Source organism: Gopherus evgoodei, chromosome 6, assembly GCF_007399415.2.
Source record: "Gopherus evgoodei ecotype Sinaloan lineage chromosome 6, rGopEvg1_v1.p, whole genome shotgun sequence".
Lineage (NCBI taxonomy): Eukaryota > Metazoa > Chordata > Testudines > Testudinidae > Gopherus > Gopherus evgoodei.
The window spans coordinates 110,664,525-110,682,703 of record NC_044327.1 but is presented as its reverse complement, the minus strand read 5'-3'; the positions used below and the strand labels follow the sequence as shown (position 1 = coordinate 110,682,703).

Genomic DNA, 18,179 nt, shown 5'->3' with positions numbered 1-18,179 from the left:
TCCCCCTCCCCAAACTGTATAAAGGGAAAACTAAACCTATTATGAGGGTGCTGTGATGAACTTGTAACCACAAGGAATCATCTGGGGTGGGGATTTGAAGGACTGCTTCTCCCAGAATCCATCTTAGAATTGAGGTGTGGGGGAGAATTTCTCTGGTAAGTGCATTAGCATGTGTGTAGGTTCTTTCATTCCTTTTGGTATGTTTTCTCTGTTAATGTTTAGTATCTTTTCTCTTTTTACCTCAAGACTACACTAGGCTTGCTCAAAAAGACCTGTGTGGTAACTATAATTGTGGGCAGTCACACTGTTACCCTTTTCTGAAGAGGAAGCAAGCAGGTGCCCTTCAGCAACCTATCTGTGCTGTGAATAACATAGTGAAGGCAGAGAATTGTGCAGCCTGGAAATAACCCAGTCACAAGGGAGAGAGATACATGTCTCCATTCTGGGGAGCTGGAAGCCTGTGAGTGAGTGCCCTTGCTAGACCACTGAGGGGAAATATAAGAGCAGCTGCCTTGAAGTGTGAAAAACCCCTTCTGTCATGTCTACTCTGTCTACATTAGGAGGTTAAACTGGCATAGCTATGGTGCTACAGCTTTGCTGATACAGTCCCTGCACGGTAGACGAAGCCTAAGACTGTTTCTTTAGGGAGTGAAAGACAACATTAAAAAAAAACCTACTAAATTAAGGCCACATTCTTAAATCAACAGTTGGCATTACCACTGTTCTACCATGAGACACTTCACCTAGCAACTACAGCTTCATAATGAAGAGTCTGTAAAAGGATAAATAGGAAAATAATTAGCAAAAATTCTGTTTTCTATGTCATGTTTTGAAAAACTGAGACTGAAACCTTCAGGGGAAGTGTATGTAAAAAAGTATTTTGGAAAGAACTTGTTGCCAATTTTGTTGCCAAAATGTGGAGCTAGCATTAATTTAAAATCACTTTCTATTTATCCACCATATTAAATATTCATGAAAACATAAACCACTTTGCTCTATAACCACCCATCAGTTGGATATTAGTTTATAATTTAAAAAATTAAACACAGATCCTGTCAAGTGCTTTATAATTATACTTCAAAACTATGTTATTACAACAGCTTTGGTTTTTTAAAGCAACAAAAAGTTTTAAAGAGTTTGGGGCAAAATCTTTGCTGAGTTCTGTCTCAGATAATATTTATTTATTGTACAAGAGCAAAGTAGTAAGTCTCCTATTTTCACCAATAGGTACTGTTAGAGAGAGGTAGAAAAACGCTGAAAGTGTGATTTAACAGGTGAAATCAGGAGCTGAAGATTACCCCAAATTAAAGAAGAAAAGTAATGATATCAAGGGCACAATGCTGCTTTCACTAACATCATATGGCAAACCTCAAGTAGGGAAGCTACCTACATAAGAACATAAGACTGGTCATCCTGGACCAGACCAATGGTCCATCTAGCCTAGTATCCTGTATTCTGACAGTGGCCAATGCCAGATGCGTCACAGGGAATGAACAGAACAGGACAGTTATCAAGTAATCTATCCCCTGTTGTCCAATTACAACATGAGGCAGTTAGAGGCCTAGGGACACCCAGAGCATGGGCTTGCATCTCTGACCATCTTGGCTGAGAGCCATTGATGGACCTATCCTAAATGAACTTATCTAATTCTTTTTTTTAATCCAGTTATAGTTTTGGTCTTCATAATATTCCTGTGTGATGGGGCAATGACTCACCAGTGCAGCGCCTCCTGCGGGTCATCCAGGGAATTAGCTCTTCCAGCCCAGAGCACCCTCTGTGGGCTGGTGTCTCGCCTGCCGCTGGCCCCATGTCCTTCCCAGATCCTGGTGCCCTTTGCCCAGGGGTCCTGCCCACCGCAATATTCCTTCACTCTGGGTCTCCCCTCCCAGGGGAACCTCCAACCCCCTATCCTTACCTTGCCTCAATGGCTACTGCCAGTCTCCATTTAGCCCCTGCTCCCTGGGACAGACAGCAGTCTGTAAACCACTCATCATTGGCAAGGGGGCCTGGACCAGCTGCCTCTGCTTATTCCTGGGCTGCCCCTCTGCAGCCTTCATATCCTTTTGTGGGCCCTTAACTCAGCCTGCAGCTTGGGGCTTTGCTAGGCTGGAACTCCCCAGCTCCCTCTACCCTGCCCCAGCACTGTTCCACCGTAGGTACCCTCCTCAGCTTCCTAGACAGCCAGGTCCTTCTCTCTCTAGAAGCTAGAGTCTCTAGCTCTCAGCCCTCTTATAGGGCCAACTGTGGTCTGATTGGGGTGTGGCCCCACCTGTGGCTGCTTCCCCCAATCAGCCGAGCTTTTCCCCTGCCACAGACCTCTCCCACAGAGGTTTTAAGGCCTTCAGGATCAGAGCAGGGTGACCATCCTGCTACACCCCAGCAATGAGTTCCACAGATTGACTATGCGTTGTGTGAAAAAGTACTTCCTTTTATTTGTTTTAAACCTGATGCCTATTAATTTCATCAGATGACCTCTGATTCTTGTATTACTTGAAAGGGTAAATAACACTTCCTTGTTCACTTTCTATACACCATTCATGATTTTATAGACCTCTACCATATCCCCCTTACTCGTCTCTTTTCCAAGTTTAATAGTCCCCATCTTTTTAACCTCTCCTCGTATGGAAGCTGTTGCATAATCTCAATCATTTTTGTTTCCCTTCTCTGTACCTTTTCCATTTCTAATATATATTTTAGGATGGGGTGACCAGAATTGCATGACGTATTCCGGTGCAGGCATATCAAGGATTTATATAGTGGCATTACGATATTTTCAGTCTTACAATCTTTCCCTTTCCTAAGGGTTCTTAACTTTCTGATAGCTTTTTGGCTGCTGCTGCACATTGACCGGATGTTTTCAGAGAACTATCCACAATGACTCCAAGATCTCTTTCTTAAGAGGTAACAGCTAATTTAGACCTCATCATTTTGTACATATAGTTGGGATTATGTTTTCAAATGTGCATTACTTTGCATTTATCAACACTGAATTTTATCTGCCATTTTGTTGCCCAGTCACCTAGTTTTGTGAGATCCCCAACTCTCTGTAGTCTGCTTTGGAGCTTACTATTTTGAGTAATTTAGTATCATCTGCAAACTTTACCCCTTTTTCCCAGATTGTTTATGAATATGTTGAAGAGAACTTGTTCCAATACAGATTCCTGGGGACCACTATTTACCTCTCTCCATTGTGAAATCTGGCCATTTATTCCTACCCTTTGTTTCCTGTCTTTTAACCAATTACTAATCCACAAAGGGACCTCCCCTCTTATCCCATGACTGCTTATTTTGCTTAAGAGCCTTTGGACTGCTTTGAGCCTTAAGAAGGACCTTATCAAAGGCTTTCTGCAAATCTAGATACACTACATCTACAAGATCACCCTTCTCCATATGCTTGTTAACTACCTCAAAAAATTCTTATGGATTGGCAGGGCATGATTTCCCTTTACAAAAGTTGTGTTGACTCTTTCAACAAATCATTTGCATCTATGTGTCTAATAATTCTGTTCTTTAGTATAGTTTTAACCAATTTGCCTGGCACTGAAGTTAGGCTTATTAGCCGTAATTGATAGGCTTGCCTCTGCAGTCTTTTTATGTAAAATCGGCGTCACATTAGCTGTCCTCCAGTCATCTGGTACAGAAACTGATTTAAGTGATAGGTTATATACTACACTTACTAGTTCTGCAATTTCATATCTGAGTTCCTCAAAACGTCCTCGACTGACACCTCAGTCTGGGATTGTTCCTCAGGTTTGTCATCTAAGAAGAATGGGTCAAGTGTGGCTATCTCCCTCGCATCCTCTGCAGTGAAGACCAAACTAAACATTAATTTAACTTTTCTGTAATATCTTCTTTCAGTGCTCCTTGAGCACCTCAGTCATCCTTTGTTTGAAAGGCTTCCTAATTCTCAAGTACTTAAAAAAAATCTGTTCGTTTTTGAGTCTTTTGCTAGTTGCTCTTCAAATTCTTTTTTGACCTACCTAATTATACCATTACATTTGACTCGCCTCAGCGTATGCTCCTTTCCCCTCCTCAGTAGGATCTGACTTCCAATTTTTAAAGGATGATTTTTTTGTGTCTAACCACTTCTTTTACTCTGTTTAACAGAGGTGGGGGGGGTTGGCCCTCTTCTATTGTTTTAAATTTGGGGTGTACATTTAATTTGATCCTCTATTACGGTATTTTTTTAAAGTTTCCATGCAGCTTGCAGGCATTTCATTCTTGTGGCTGTTCCTATTAATTTCCATTTAACTAGCTTTCCCTTTTTTGTGTAGTTCATCTTTCTGAAGTTAAATGCTGCAGTGGTGGGTTTCTTTGGTATTTTCCCACCCAAAAGAATGCTAATTTAATTACATTATGGTCGCTATTACTGATATTCATCTCTTGAATCAGATCCCTTGGTTCACTTAGGACTAAATCAAGAATTCCCTGTCCCCCTGTGCATTCCAGGATTAGCTGCTCCAAAAAGCAATCATTATTGGTGTCTAGAAACTTTATTTCTGCATCCTGTCCGGAGGTGACATGTATCCAGTCAATATGGAGATAGTTGAAATCCACCATTATTATTGAGTTTTCTATAACAGAATTCAAAAAAGAACTAGATAAATTCATGGAGGATAGGTCCATCAATGGCTAGTAGCCAGGATGGGCAGGGATGGTGTCCCTAGTTCCTAATAAACCTAAGAAGCCTCCTCTCTACACCATTGTCTCATCCACACATTGAGACCCTGCAGTTCTGCTTGTCTAATTGGCTCTGTGCATGGAACTGGAAGCATTTGAGAGACTGCTACCATAGAGGTCCTGGACCTTAATCTCTTATCTAGCAGCATGAATTTGGCCTCCAGAACCTCTCTCCTACCTTTACCTATGTTATCTACATATACTATGACCACCTCCTTCCCAGCACTGCACATAAGTCTGTCAAGATTTCTCAAGAGATCTGCAACCTTTGCACATGGCAGGCAATTCACCATGCGGATCTCCCAGTCATCACAAACCCAGCTATCTATATTTTTAATAGTCAAATCCTCCATTACTATTACCTGTTGCTTCCTAATAACTGGGTTCCCTCCCCTGGTGAAGTATCCTCAGTGTGAGACGATACCACGACATCATCTGAAAGGAGGGTCTCAACTATGGGATCATTTCCCTCCACTCCAGTTTGATGTTTTCCTTGCCCGAGATTTCATCCTCCTCAGCGGCACAGAGGCTGTCATACTGGGGTAGGACTGCTCTGCTGTGTCCCAGAAAGTCTCATCTGTGTATCTCTCTGTCTCCTTAGCTTCTCCGGTTCAGCCACTCTGTTCTCAAGAGCCCATATTCGGTCTCTGAGGGCCTGTTCTCCTTGCACCAAATACAACACATATGCCATCTGCTCACAAGGCAGGTAATCGTACAGGCTGCATTCAGCGCAATAAAACAAATAACCCTCACTCTGCTGCTGGACTTCTGCCTGCATTATTTTTAACTCCTGCAGGTTTTTGGGCGGGGGGGGCTGGGGGCAGGCTTCAAGGCAGTGTTTATTGGACTAAGTTTAGAGACTCTTAGGTGTATCTGGCTCTCTCGCTCCCTCTCTAAATTACCTCATAAAACTTCTGTTTGCTGCTCCCCATCCCTAGCTGGTCACTTAGGAACTGGCTTTTAAACCCCTGTTTTCCCTAAGTTAGCCCCCACCCCCGGTTAATAGTTCCTAAAGAGATTAGGGATCAAAGCATTGTTAAGAAGCTCTTAGCTTTGGCTAGCAGGTCGCTAGGCTCAGCACACAGTCCCCCAAACAGACCACACTATATACTACAGTCAAGCAGCAAGAACACAAATAGACAACAAACTCCCTCCCCTACACCCCCAAGGGTCATCTAGTTGCTCCTCCTTCACCTGGAAAACTCCCTCACAATACCCCCCCCCTATTTGCTGATCCTGGTCTCTAGCAGCTGATCAGCAATGTGCCATTAGTTGTGTAATCTTTTCTGTTCAGCTGTTTTAGTAAATTCTGCTCATGTATGTAGAAAAGCTAAAAGGTCAAGGGCAGAAATATATCCTTGAGGGACTATGATGTACTGGCATATTAAAAGTAGATGTGGGCTTGAACCAGACTTGAAAAGTTCACTACTCCTGACTTTGGGGTGTTTAAAACCCATCATTTGATCAGGATGCCCATTTTTCAGCTTGACCCCAAATCTAATCAAAGGGAAGCGCATTCCAAAGTTGCAGGCCTGGATGGAGAAGGCTTGCCTCTTAAGATTATAGCCTGGAGCAGTCAGCAGCTCCAAAGCCACTGACTTTAAGGGCTATGATGAAAATGTCTATATATTATATTCCTGGTGTTAGTGAGGAGCACAAAAAAAATCACATATTTTATCATCAGTCTCTGGTTAGTTCTTTACCTTTACACAAAACTACAAATTAGCTTATACCCATCTCAGAACAACTTTATTGAGCCCTGTTTGGAATCATTAAGAAAATAAAATATAATAATAATAATTAATAATCCAACTGGGTTCAAGAAAATCACCATATCACAGCCCTTGGCTAATTTGTATGGCTATGCTCTGGTTGGGAAGGAATAAAATAGTGGCTGGTAGTCAATCATTTTTGGTAAGATGCAGTCTGTAATTACTGTATGCCCATAATTAACTACAACTCTTTGCGCTCTCTCTCAATTACCATACTTGTTGCTACCTTTCCTAGTTCTCAAAACATTTTGTTCAATTTCCTCTCTAGCACCTTTGTTAGAGAGCGATGTACTGATTTGCCCTTTGTCCCAAACACTTTGGAGAACTGCTTGTTATGTCTTTATTTCAGCCACAGTATGAATGATTCACACTCATTTCAGGAGAAGAGGGGCAGAGACTATGTGAAGAGGGGGGCGGAATTTGGGTTTGTTTTGAATCTTAGAAACCTCTTTTCCCCCAAACATGATTCCCATTCAGCCTGTGTGTGTGTGGATACAAAAATTACAGGCACTCTGCTCACAGTTGCCTTGACAACAGCAAGGCAGTCTTGTTTATGGTGACCAGTGGGCCTGCAAGTTTCCCAGGCCCATGGGGAAGGGGAGGGCATATGAAGAAGAAGAAGATGGAGCAGAGATGAATGAGATGGCAGAGTAGTTGAGAGCCAGCAGCCATGTGGGAGAGCAAGCTGCAAGCAGGATTAAAGGGGTACATACATCTCCACAGAACAATGGGAGCTTTTGCTGGCTTTCTATGGAAGAAAAGAATGTGTACACAATGGCCTGTGACACATAAAAGCCTTGGAGCTAACTTTATTGCTTCTCCATTAAGGACTTTGCCAGAGACCCATTCAGCCCTAAGAAGCCTCATCAACCCTTAAAAATAATTACGAAAATAAAACCTTTCATTCCTTCTTGTTTTAAAAAATCTGGATTTTTTTGGATTTTTTTTTAGTGTTGACACGATGAAAGCTGTTGAAAGCTTTGGGCTCAATCCTGCATAGTGCCAACAGCTTCTTGTGAAGCGCTAAGTGCCCTTTGATCCCAATGACTTCAGCAGGAGGTGAGGATACTCAGTACCTCCCAGGAGCAGTCTCTGTAAGGTGGAAACTTGCCTCCTCATATAGCTATACATGATCTTTTGTTAATATTTGGCTCTCAACACGCCATCTTGAATATTTATTTTAGCACTCTTAATCGTCAAGAACAAGAGCAGAGCAGTCAGCCGCTCCTTCCCTCAAACTAGAAAATCCTTTGTCTGAAGAAGAAGAGCAGGAATAAGACCAGAGCAATTGATCACAGAATAGGAAGCCACGTTGGAAAGCAGCTTAGTAAGAAAAGAGTATGACTCCTGGTACCTACTCAGGGTCTCATCCAAAACCCACTGAAGCCAGTGGAAAAAAACTCCCATTGACTTCACTGGGTTCTGGATCAGCCCCTTAGGGTATGTTTATACTAATAAAAGACCCAGGGCTGACCTAGGTCAGCTGACTCAGGTTCACAGGACTTGGACTAAAGGGCTACAAAATTCAATGTAGACATTCAGGCTTGAGTTGGAACCCAGGATCTGAGTACCTGCAAGGGGAACATTCCAGAACTCAGGCTCCAGCCCAAGCCCAAATGTCTACACTGCAATTTTATAGCCCGGCAGCCCAAATGCCGTAAGCCAGAGTCAGCTGATGTGGTCAAGCTACAACTGAGCCACAGGTCTCTTATTGTACAGTGCAGACGTACTGTAAGACAACAAATCCAGCTCATCACACAAGCCCCATGACAGTCCAACAATGAAATAGGATTATAGGGTCTGATTCTGCAAAAGTGCTGATCACCTCCAGAGAGGTGTTGAGCAGCCCAATTCCCACAGACTTTAGGAGCTGTGGCCATTCCATCCCTGGCTATCTGGCCAGTGGTACAAGGAGATGGTAAAACCTAAAAAAGCATCAAGAGGCCAAACCAACAAAATCTCCGGAAGTTGAGAGCACTCAGCATTAGCCCCCAAATCACCTGGCAAGAGCAGGACAGTGTCTCCTGACAGAGGACATAACAGAGACTATACCTGATCTTAGTTAAAATGCAGAGGAAAAAATGCACAGCATATTGCTACTTGTTTAGCAATATAGTACAAGGGGAATAAGAACATATGTTCATTTAAACTCAAAATTCATAAGCAAAATTTTGAACAAATTGACTTGCAAAGTGAATATAAATTTAGTCTTGATTTTGTTAATCTCACATGTTCTTTCTATCTTTGTTAATTATACATTTTTTATCATGCTGAAGAACTAAAAATAATATAATCCTAACAAATCCCATCTGGTATAAAAATTGAACATGTTCATTAGGGAACCAGAAAGGGCCAACAATTACTAAGTTTGTGTTTAGACGTATTAGTAAAGTAGGGTGAATATTTGAGTTCTTTTGTGAAACTTTGAAAAAAAAAGATAAACGGGTTTTTATGATTTACTTCCTGTTTAAAAAATACTACTACTTTGCTCTCATTAGTATATAACATTCAAGGATCACAAACATGGAATTAGATTTCACAACATCACAGTGAGCTACCGTATGCAAGTATTATTACCTCATTTTACAGATGAATGGTCTGAGGCACAGAGGAGTTACAGGCCATATATTCCAAAGGTTGGATTCCCATTTGACAATACAATTTGTGCCTGTAAAATTTTGCCCTTGCATTAGAAGTAGATGTTTAAAACAGGCAGTTAAAGATGTCAGTATAGCAATCTCCTTCTGCATCATTTTGTGGGTGCAATTTTTACACAAAAAGAGAGTGCAAATGAAAGATTAGGCCTAAGTGGCATGATCACATTCACACCAGAAGTCTGTGGCAGAGCAAGGAATGGAACCCAGCTGTCTCTTTTGAGCTTAGTTACATCAGTGTACATCTAGGGTAACATCCTTGTAACTCCAAACAGTGCATATTTACAGCAATTACCATGTATAATAAATTTTACAAAAACAAATCAGTTTAATTAGGCCATGGTTCTTGTTTTAGGTTTGCATATTATTTATGTTCACTTTATATTCATGACAGTCCTTTTTTATATGCTGCATGTTTTACCTATGAGATAGGTTCTCAAAATGGGTGCCTTTCACTGTACTTCATAAATTCAAAGACAGCTATAAATGAAAAGACAATGCTCAGATACTATGGTGATTGGTATCAATGTAAGAACCTAGCAAGACAGACAGATAGAAACAGGAGATACCCTAGGTTAGACAGTGCCCAACACTATGTGAGTCCACACAGAGAAGATGGAAAGGGTATAGGGATCCTTTCCCATCCCTTGCATCATTCCACAGGTGGTAGGTACAATTTCAGTGGGAGCATTATTACTTATTTTAAATAGCTGTGTTAGCATCCCAAATGCATGCTGGGAAGGTGTTTCACCCCTTAAAGTAGTAACAAGAGGAACACTAACCGTATCTGTTTAAATAGTGATGGATCAACCACCCCAACTGTGCATTTCCTAGGATCCATGGGAAATTCTTACTTAGGGAGCCAGAGTTCCTCTTGGGTCTCCTACTACGGAAAGGCTCCTCCACTTGAAAACCACAATCTGACCCTGTTTGTGCAACCTAGTGAAAAAATGATTAAGTAGATGCCACATTGGGTACCCTGATATCCACATTAAATCAGAATTGCACTAAGATCAGCCAAGTGTTAGGATTAATGTCTCAAACTTTAGGATGTCTACAAAAGATTCCAAATGTTTAATTTGTACAATCTCAAAGATTTTCTGAATTCAACTAATTTCACTTAATCTAGTTGAAACTCCCATGGCTTGGGCCAGAGGTAAACCCAGGTCATTGTATTAAACTTTTAAGAAAGGCACTCCATGCATAGTCACTTCTATAAACACATCAGGTAGTCAATATTGTCTGAAGGTACCCTGTGATTTCTTCCCTGACATTCCAGATTAAATGCAGCAGATTTCTATGAAGCATTTTTGGATTATGCTTAATCTGTCAACTAAAACTCAATGTATTATCTCTGTGGTACAAAGGAATTGCCACATTGGAGCAAACCAATGGTCACTCTAGTTCCGTATCCTGATTCCAACAGTTGCTAACACCAGATAATTCAGAGGAGAGTTAAGCCCTCCTGACAGACCATTATGTAATAACAAGCATGGGGGGCAGGGATGCAACAATAGCAGCACTACCTGTGAAGAGGAACAGAGTAGTTTTACTAGGCCAGTATAACTTGGGTTATTTTAAATGTACTTATCAGAACTCCTCTCACAAAGCCATACTTAGGTTGCTGAGTTTACAATCTTTACTCACAGTTTTATGAGGTGAATGTCCTTGTGCTTAAATTTATTAGGAACGGCTGCCCTGGATAGTAAAGCATCAGGGAAAATGGGAATACGAGCAATAGTCTACTACATGAGTACTACGATCATTGCTGTAATTATTGGTATAATCGTTGTGGTCATCATCCACCCTGGGAAAGGTACAAAGGAAAATATGCACAGAGAAGGCAAAATTATGAAAGTGACAGCAGCAGATGCCTTTCTTGATTTAATCAGGTATGGCTATTATACTGTACATCTTCTGTAACAATGGCAACAGCAGCAATATTTAGATGTACATCACAAGGAAAATTAACATAGAAAATCTGGGACAGTGACTAGCTAAACTAGCCAAACTTCACTTGAAGCTGGTGATGCCATCAGTGTCATTACAAAATACAGAACTAGCACAGTAAGTACTTTCAAATAAGCAGCTGAACAAAATGGCAAGGAAAGAAACTGCTTATAAAATTCAAAGCAATGTTGTGTTCAGAAACCTGCTTTACTGCCTCCACATGTTCCTCTCCTCCTTCCAATACTACAACATCTAACACCAAGTTCCTCTCCTCTCCTTTACCCCCTACTCCAAAAAGAATCTCATTCCACCTGAATCCATTCATTTAGTCATTCATCTTATTTTACATGGCAGCCCCTGCTTTGGGGCCATATGGTTACCTTTGCTCAATTTGCATGGAGAAGAGAGAGAAACCAGGGAAAAGCAGATAAGCAGCATGGAGCGGAAGCAATGTAGCCTGTTCCTCCAAGCTAAAAGAAACTCTGCAGTGCCATTTCTATCCAACTGATGTTCCACAGGGGTATGCCAGGAAGTGGGGAAGCAGATAATGAATGTGAACCCAATGGCTTTACCACCAAGAAATTCAGAAGAAGTTCAGGCTTTGTTAACTCCAGCGGTGGGGGCATAGAGCGCAGACATGGAGGGAGGCCTCCAAGAGCCATGCTGCCAGGAAGGTGGTCTCCAGATTGGAGTAAGAAGAGGCTTTCACTCAAGATAATTTTTCAAGATAAGCTAGGTGCAGACTGGCATTTATTCCTTGTAGAATTTCAGCATTGTGGAAAAAACACTTGTAATACATATAAAATATTACTCTAAAAATACTTTATGCTATGTCAAATGTACTTTAAACATTAGAAAGAGAGCTGGATGAACAGATTTTTTCAATTTGATGGCAATTTCCAAAAAAAATAAAAAAATTGTTTTCGATCAAATGAAAAATATTTTTTTCAAAATTTTAGGCAAACTGATCAATCAAAAAACTTTTGCTTCGGGTCAAACAAAATGAAACATTTTTGTTCAATTTTGAGCATTAATGTTTTTTAATTTAAAAAAAGTAAAATAAAAGGAACCTTCAAAACAAAAAGGCATTTCAAATCAAAAAATTGAAACACTTTGATTTGAAAATGTCAAAACAAAATGTTTTGATGTTTTGGGGGAAATTTTTTTTTAACTGAAACAATTTGGCAAAATTGACGTGAGTGTGTGAAATGTTTAAGTGTCACTGAACCTGTATCATTTGCTGAAAAAAATATTTTGGTTGAAGAATTTCATCCAGCTCTAATTAGGAAAACTTACTGACTATTCCCTTTTAGTAATCACAATAAGATACACTAGATTGTGTGACTGTCAAAATGTCAGCAGTTTTCATTTGAAAAGAAGTGGTGCTGCATTACATATTGAGCAAAGTTAATCTGTATCCAGATCATTTTAATAAATACCCATACCAAAAAAAAGTCAGTACAGACCTTCTAATCATGTTCATTTGGCAAACCAACCAACATTCTGTTTCATGGCCATGCCTGTTATATAGGATTTGAAACACAGTTCTTTACTCGCTGGCCCAAACCATCCCACTTAAATTTTGTCCTGAAAAGATAATAAAGTCATACTATAAGTGAGGTCCTATTCACTGTAACATATATGCATGTATTTTTTCATCTTAGTGATCCTTTAGTAATCAGTTTATCCCCATCAGCTGAGCTACTGGTTAATATGTTGCTAGAATGTGATTAATATTTCTGACATTTTATCTCTTTTTCACAGAAATATGTTCCCTCCAAACTTGGTGGAAGCCTGCTTTAAACAGGTAAAACTGTGCTGTTATTTCTAACTGAAACTCCAATATGGTATCTTTCATATAGTAAATTAAAGACTGAAATGTTATTAATGTTTTTAAGGAACAGCCAATGATTTTGCTTGCCCTTACAGCAATCATGGACCTTACATGTACTGTTATTTTTCAGCTAAAGAAAATGAACTAAAATGGATGTTTTCATTCATTCATTCATTCATTTGTACAGTGGTAATTGCTATGAGAACTTGGGAAAATCCACTTAGGCCAGCAAGTTCAAAAATTAAAACTTCTCCAGATTGCCTGATTCATGAGCCTAAGGCAAGCTTAATGAAAATCAATGGAGAATTTTCTTTTCAAAGACAATATTGGGCTCAGGGGGACGAGGAGATGGTGAATAATCAATGTACTATTGGTACAAAGGCTGGAAAACATCCAGGAATATCACATGGGAAATCTGCAAAGAACATAAGTTGGAAGTAGAGAATCCAACTCTGCACATGTCAAAGGCAAGGCGTAGAGATCAAATTAATATAAAGCATTGCTTGCATTTCTCACTTAATGCCTAATGATAAGGCAGGAATGCCTCTTAACTGTTATTTATCGTGTTCCTCCACCTGTATTCTAGCCTAACCAACATTCCCGTTAAAAGGGAAAAACAAAGACAATAATAAGATTTTTAAATTGCCTTAAAAATTTTGGAGGGCAATACATGAATATAGTGAGCCTTCTAACTATATGTATGTTAGTATGAATATGGTTATTTCTTTCTGATACTATAGTTTCTCATCTTTAACTGATGCTATACACCATTAATTAGTGTCTGTATCAGAAACTTTGCCTGGGATCATAACTGTATCTTGAGGCTTCTCTATGCCTTACAGTATCTTTAAAATCTCTCACCTTCATGTGCTCAGTACTGAGGGGGTCTAGTCTTTTAAATAGTCTTAGTAACACTCCAAGCTACCATGGAAAAGAGTTCTGAACAAACACCTGAATGAGGCCAGTTTAAATGACTGATAGTAGTGAACAGCAAAGTAGTTCATACTAGTTGTTTTCAACCCAGTATATGCAAGGAGATTTTACCTTAGTAAGAGAGTTAAATTTTTATTTAAATGTACAATTTTCACTCTATATAATGCAAGAACTGTTATGCAAATAAAAATATTCTGTAGGTTTTGTTGACAAACATACTATGCTCCTCAATTTACCTTACAGTACTGAAGAATTGCCAGAAGTAGCTGAAAAAATAGGAGATATTTAAGGACAATTCTTTCTTGCTGGTCCCTTTCATCATTAGACTGTGCTTACTGAGAAAGCATTTCTTTAAATCTGTCCATTTCAGCATTATTAATGTTTAAATCATACCTTAAACTTAGAATTAAGTAAGATAAATAAAATACAATGGGATTTTTAAAAACTAGAAATTATTTTATCATCAGATCTGTAATATAAAATATTAATCCATTTCACAGCAGAAGTCATTATGGGCCAGATTTACAAAGGTATTTAGACATCAAAATACCCTGGCCCTGTAGCCTTCTTTTCAAAAACTTACTTTAAGGTTTTCAGTGTGTTTCTCAGAAGACTTGTGAAGAAGATATTATTTAACTGGCATAGTCTGGTTCACTAACATCCTAAGTATTAGCATAAAGACTGAAAATTCTGACACGCATATTTCATAATCCTTTGTTCCCAAGAGATTACAATGATGTGTGGCTGCAGAAAGATGGAAATCACAATTGCCATCAGCTCTATATCCAAATTGCCATCAAATCTGCATCAAAATCAAGCAGTTCTGATAATCTTTTGAAAAACAAGATTATGTGGTGAGTTCTGCGGTGGCATGGTTCTTTGCTCTGTTGTCTCCTTCAAAAACGAATGTATTTGCTTGAAGAGATTGGCGGAATATGCACTCGAGCCTTTTCTTTCTTTATCCTGCTAGCCCACACAGGAAATAAGGTAGTGAAATATATTGAGGTTTTATTCTCCTGTCCTTACATACAAGTATAATGATTCTGTTTGAATCATTGGGGTTTGAATCTGTGACCTTCAGCACTGGAAATATGAGCCTTTACCTTTGAATTAAAAGAGTAGCTCTATTAAGCAGCAGCTAGAGCAGACCAGTTATTTCCAAATTTTGTACTCCATCCTTCCATGTGCTACAGCCCATGCTCATATATATCAGCTATTAATGGTATGCTACAGTACTGTGGTTTATGACATTATATTGTCCTTACCATGAGTCGTTTCCTTGAGGTGGACACTTGTTTTCCATTTGCATGACTGAGGAAAGCAGGAGAAAGGGGAGCGGAATGCGGGAGCCAGCGGAGTTGGGGGAGCAGGAGTAACTGTGGGTAGTAAGGTAGTGGAAGGAGTAAGGGCAGACTAGGGGCAGGAGGGAGACCCTGGGATAGCCTGGAGCGGGTTACTGGGGGAGGGGAGAGAGCCTGGAAGCCTGAGGATTGTTCAGGCAGGATCTTGGAGTAGTCTTCCCCATTCTGCCCTTGCTTCCGCTTCCCTTTCAGTCCTTTGACACCCCCACCTCCTGTTCTGTCCCCCTCCATTCTCTATCAGCAAAACCCTGAGGCAACAAGATGATCCCTCCTCTCCCTGACCCTCCCTGTCTCTGCTGGCAAGTAGGAGGAATCTCCACAAGGGCTGCACCAGCAAAGAGGAGCACTGAGAGTGGTGGAGCAGACAGTCTCTCCACACTCAACAACAGCAGCCACTGGTGAGAAGGGGGAGTCACTACAAGGTAAAAAGGCCCTGCTCAGTCCCCACTGGGTGCATGCGAGGGACGTTTGTCAGAGCTAGGAAAACCCGGCCAATAAATTCCCAGCAAAAAAGTAGCACAACATTGTTAGGCCCCCACAACTGGGGTCTAGCCCCATAGTGTGAGGGAGCCTACAGTGGACTTTTATTTGGACCAGGCACTAGAGAGGGACAAAGACCCACACTGCCATGGTGTGTCAAGCTGGAAAGAAAGGTGCTGACTCATAGATTTTGCCAGGAAAGTTGAAGTGCTTCTGCCCCAATAAATCAGTTTTACCACCTCTAGTCCCCTGTTTTTCCTCAGGCCATCACTATCAACGTCCCATTCTAATCTAGGCAGTACACTTCCCTAGATGTTTGGGAATTGCCTGGGAATTTTTGTGTTACTCTCTTCTCCCACTATGGAAGAACACACATACTACTACCTCCCTGTCTCCCTCAGATCTCTTCCAGTGCATCAGTAACAGTTCGGATCACTGCTAGCCTAAGAACCTTAAACTAGATTGTGTGAGTCTTTACACCAGTTATCAGAGGGGTAGCCATGTTAGTCTGGATCTGTAAAAGCAGCAAAGAATCCTGTGGCACCTTATAGACTAACAGACGTTTTGGAGCATGAGCTTTCGTGGGTGAATACCCACTTCCTCAAATGTTGTGTCCATCCATGTGATAAGTGTCAAAGTCTTCACTCCACTGTACATTGACAATTGTTTTTGTGGTTTCTATTAGCAGTGGATGAAACCAAATGATTCAGTGCCAGTAAGTATCCAGATAACTCCGGTGCCTATCTGACGCTTAGATAAATTTATTCAAACACTTCTCTCTTCATAATCCCCGTATTCTCTCTCACTCATGACATTCTAATAGATCCCTGGCACAGTCTTCTATCTCTGACCCTGATCCCTTCATTTCTTTGCCTCCCCTAAATTTGAAGAGCCTATGGTATGACCCAGAAGAATTAGCAACCTGTCTAGTAACCTGCAAATGCTATTCAGTTCTAATTCTTCATTTTCTGAGGCTATGTCACAGGGGCAAGAGAGCTCAGGATGAACTGGACAGCCCTGGGGAAGGAAAGGCAGCACAAGAGCCTGTGGGTTGGTCAGCATTTTGGCGGTTTTCACTTGAAAATAAGTGGAACCTGAAGCCTATTGAAGTATCACAAAATGGAATTTGTGGCACCTAATGTTGGAAATTAAGAAGGTCTGACATAAGAGAATGGCAAGGTTCATCCTGCTAACTGTATTTTTTTCTGAACCTGTTCATCCATTCACTATTATTCTTTCCTGCAAGTCCCTGCACAATGGAACAGAAGTGTTAAGCATACAAGAAGACACATTAAGTATATCAACATAATGCTAGCTATTGCCTGCACTTATAATAGCTGGTTGAGATATATTGCAGCTACTGTTAAGATGCCTGATTCATTAATGCTTCCATAAATAATTTAGTATGATTAAAATGTGCATCACACTTTTGCATGAAATTAAGAGAAATGCTGAATCACAAATCTGAGGTATCATTTTTCTTATGTTCCTCATTTTTGCTCTTATGGTGTATTTCACATTGGCAGTGGCAGGTTGGGAGGTTTGAGCTGGTATAATGATCAACATTAAAATATATTTCACCAAAAGTTACACCACAGTATCTGAGTCACCAAATTTACATTATATTCTAATTGCATAGTCTCACATATCGTGGTGTTATCTCTGTTGGTAAATACTGAATTTTAATAGTAACCATTTTATGTCACTATCTTTTTTGCAAATTAATTACTGAAGCGTTCAACTACATTAGCATGAGGTTGCTAATTTAAATGTCATGCAGTAAATTAAAATCAAATTGCTTTCAATGGTTTGTATCACCAAATACAGTGATAATTCATTTTAGTATGTAAGACAATCAATACTGTTTGTTTTCATACTAGAATAATTTAATTAAAATTCATCTTGAAATATATTATTGATTACTGAAATAACACCACAGCTTACAAAAGTCCGGTAATGCCATTCTTTTAATTTCTATAATTCTATCAAGGAAAAAAAGGCTCTGCCTTGAAACAAAGGGGCCATATCCTCAGCTGGTATAAATCAGCATAGCTCCATTGACTTGTGAGGATCTCTGGCCCGTCATGTATTGGTGACTTGGACATGGTGTATTACTGCCAAAAATATAACAACCTAGTTTTCCTGATCCCCCAGTCCTGCACTGCCTTTCTTAACTCTCATGAGTAGTCCCACTGAAAAAATAGTCAAAAGAATACAGACTTGCAGTATCAGGAAGTAAGATATTAAAATGTCACTTTGATCTAACTGAACTTTACTAAAGTTCAGTTTAACCGCATAATTCATAGAAATATCCTCACCTAGCCCCCATATATAGATGTGCCTTTTCCTTCACATAAGGGCCCACACAGATAACATAGCTCTCCTCCTACTGAGATGTTGTAGCTGCCTACTTAAAAGTGACCATCTTCTGGTTCCCATCTTGGACTGATAAGGGCCGGGATTTATTAGCAGTTCAGGCACTGCATCTCAGACTGTGATTCGGTATATAAACCCC

The 18,179-nt window shown here is 40.2% G+C and overlaps 1 protein-coding gene across 1 annotated transcript in view; it reads left to right on the top strand.

Moving 5' to 3' along the window:
- Nucleotides 1–18,179, top strand: part of SLC1A3 (solute carrier family 1 member 3) — an 82,185-nt gene that overhangs the window by 51,366 nt on the left and 12,640 nt on the right. The window contains exons 4-5 of the mRNA XM_030567187.1: nt 10,794–10,998; nt 12,821–12,863. Of these exons, the coding sequence (XP_030423047.1) occupies nt 10,794–10,998; nt 12,821–12,863 (248 nt within the window). The remainder of the gene's footprint in view (nt 1–10,793; nt 10,999–12,820; nt 12,864–18,179) is intronic.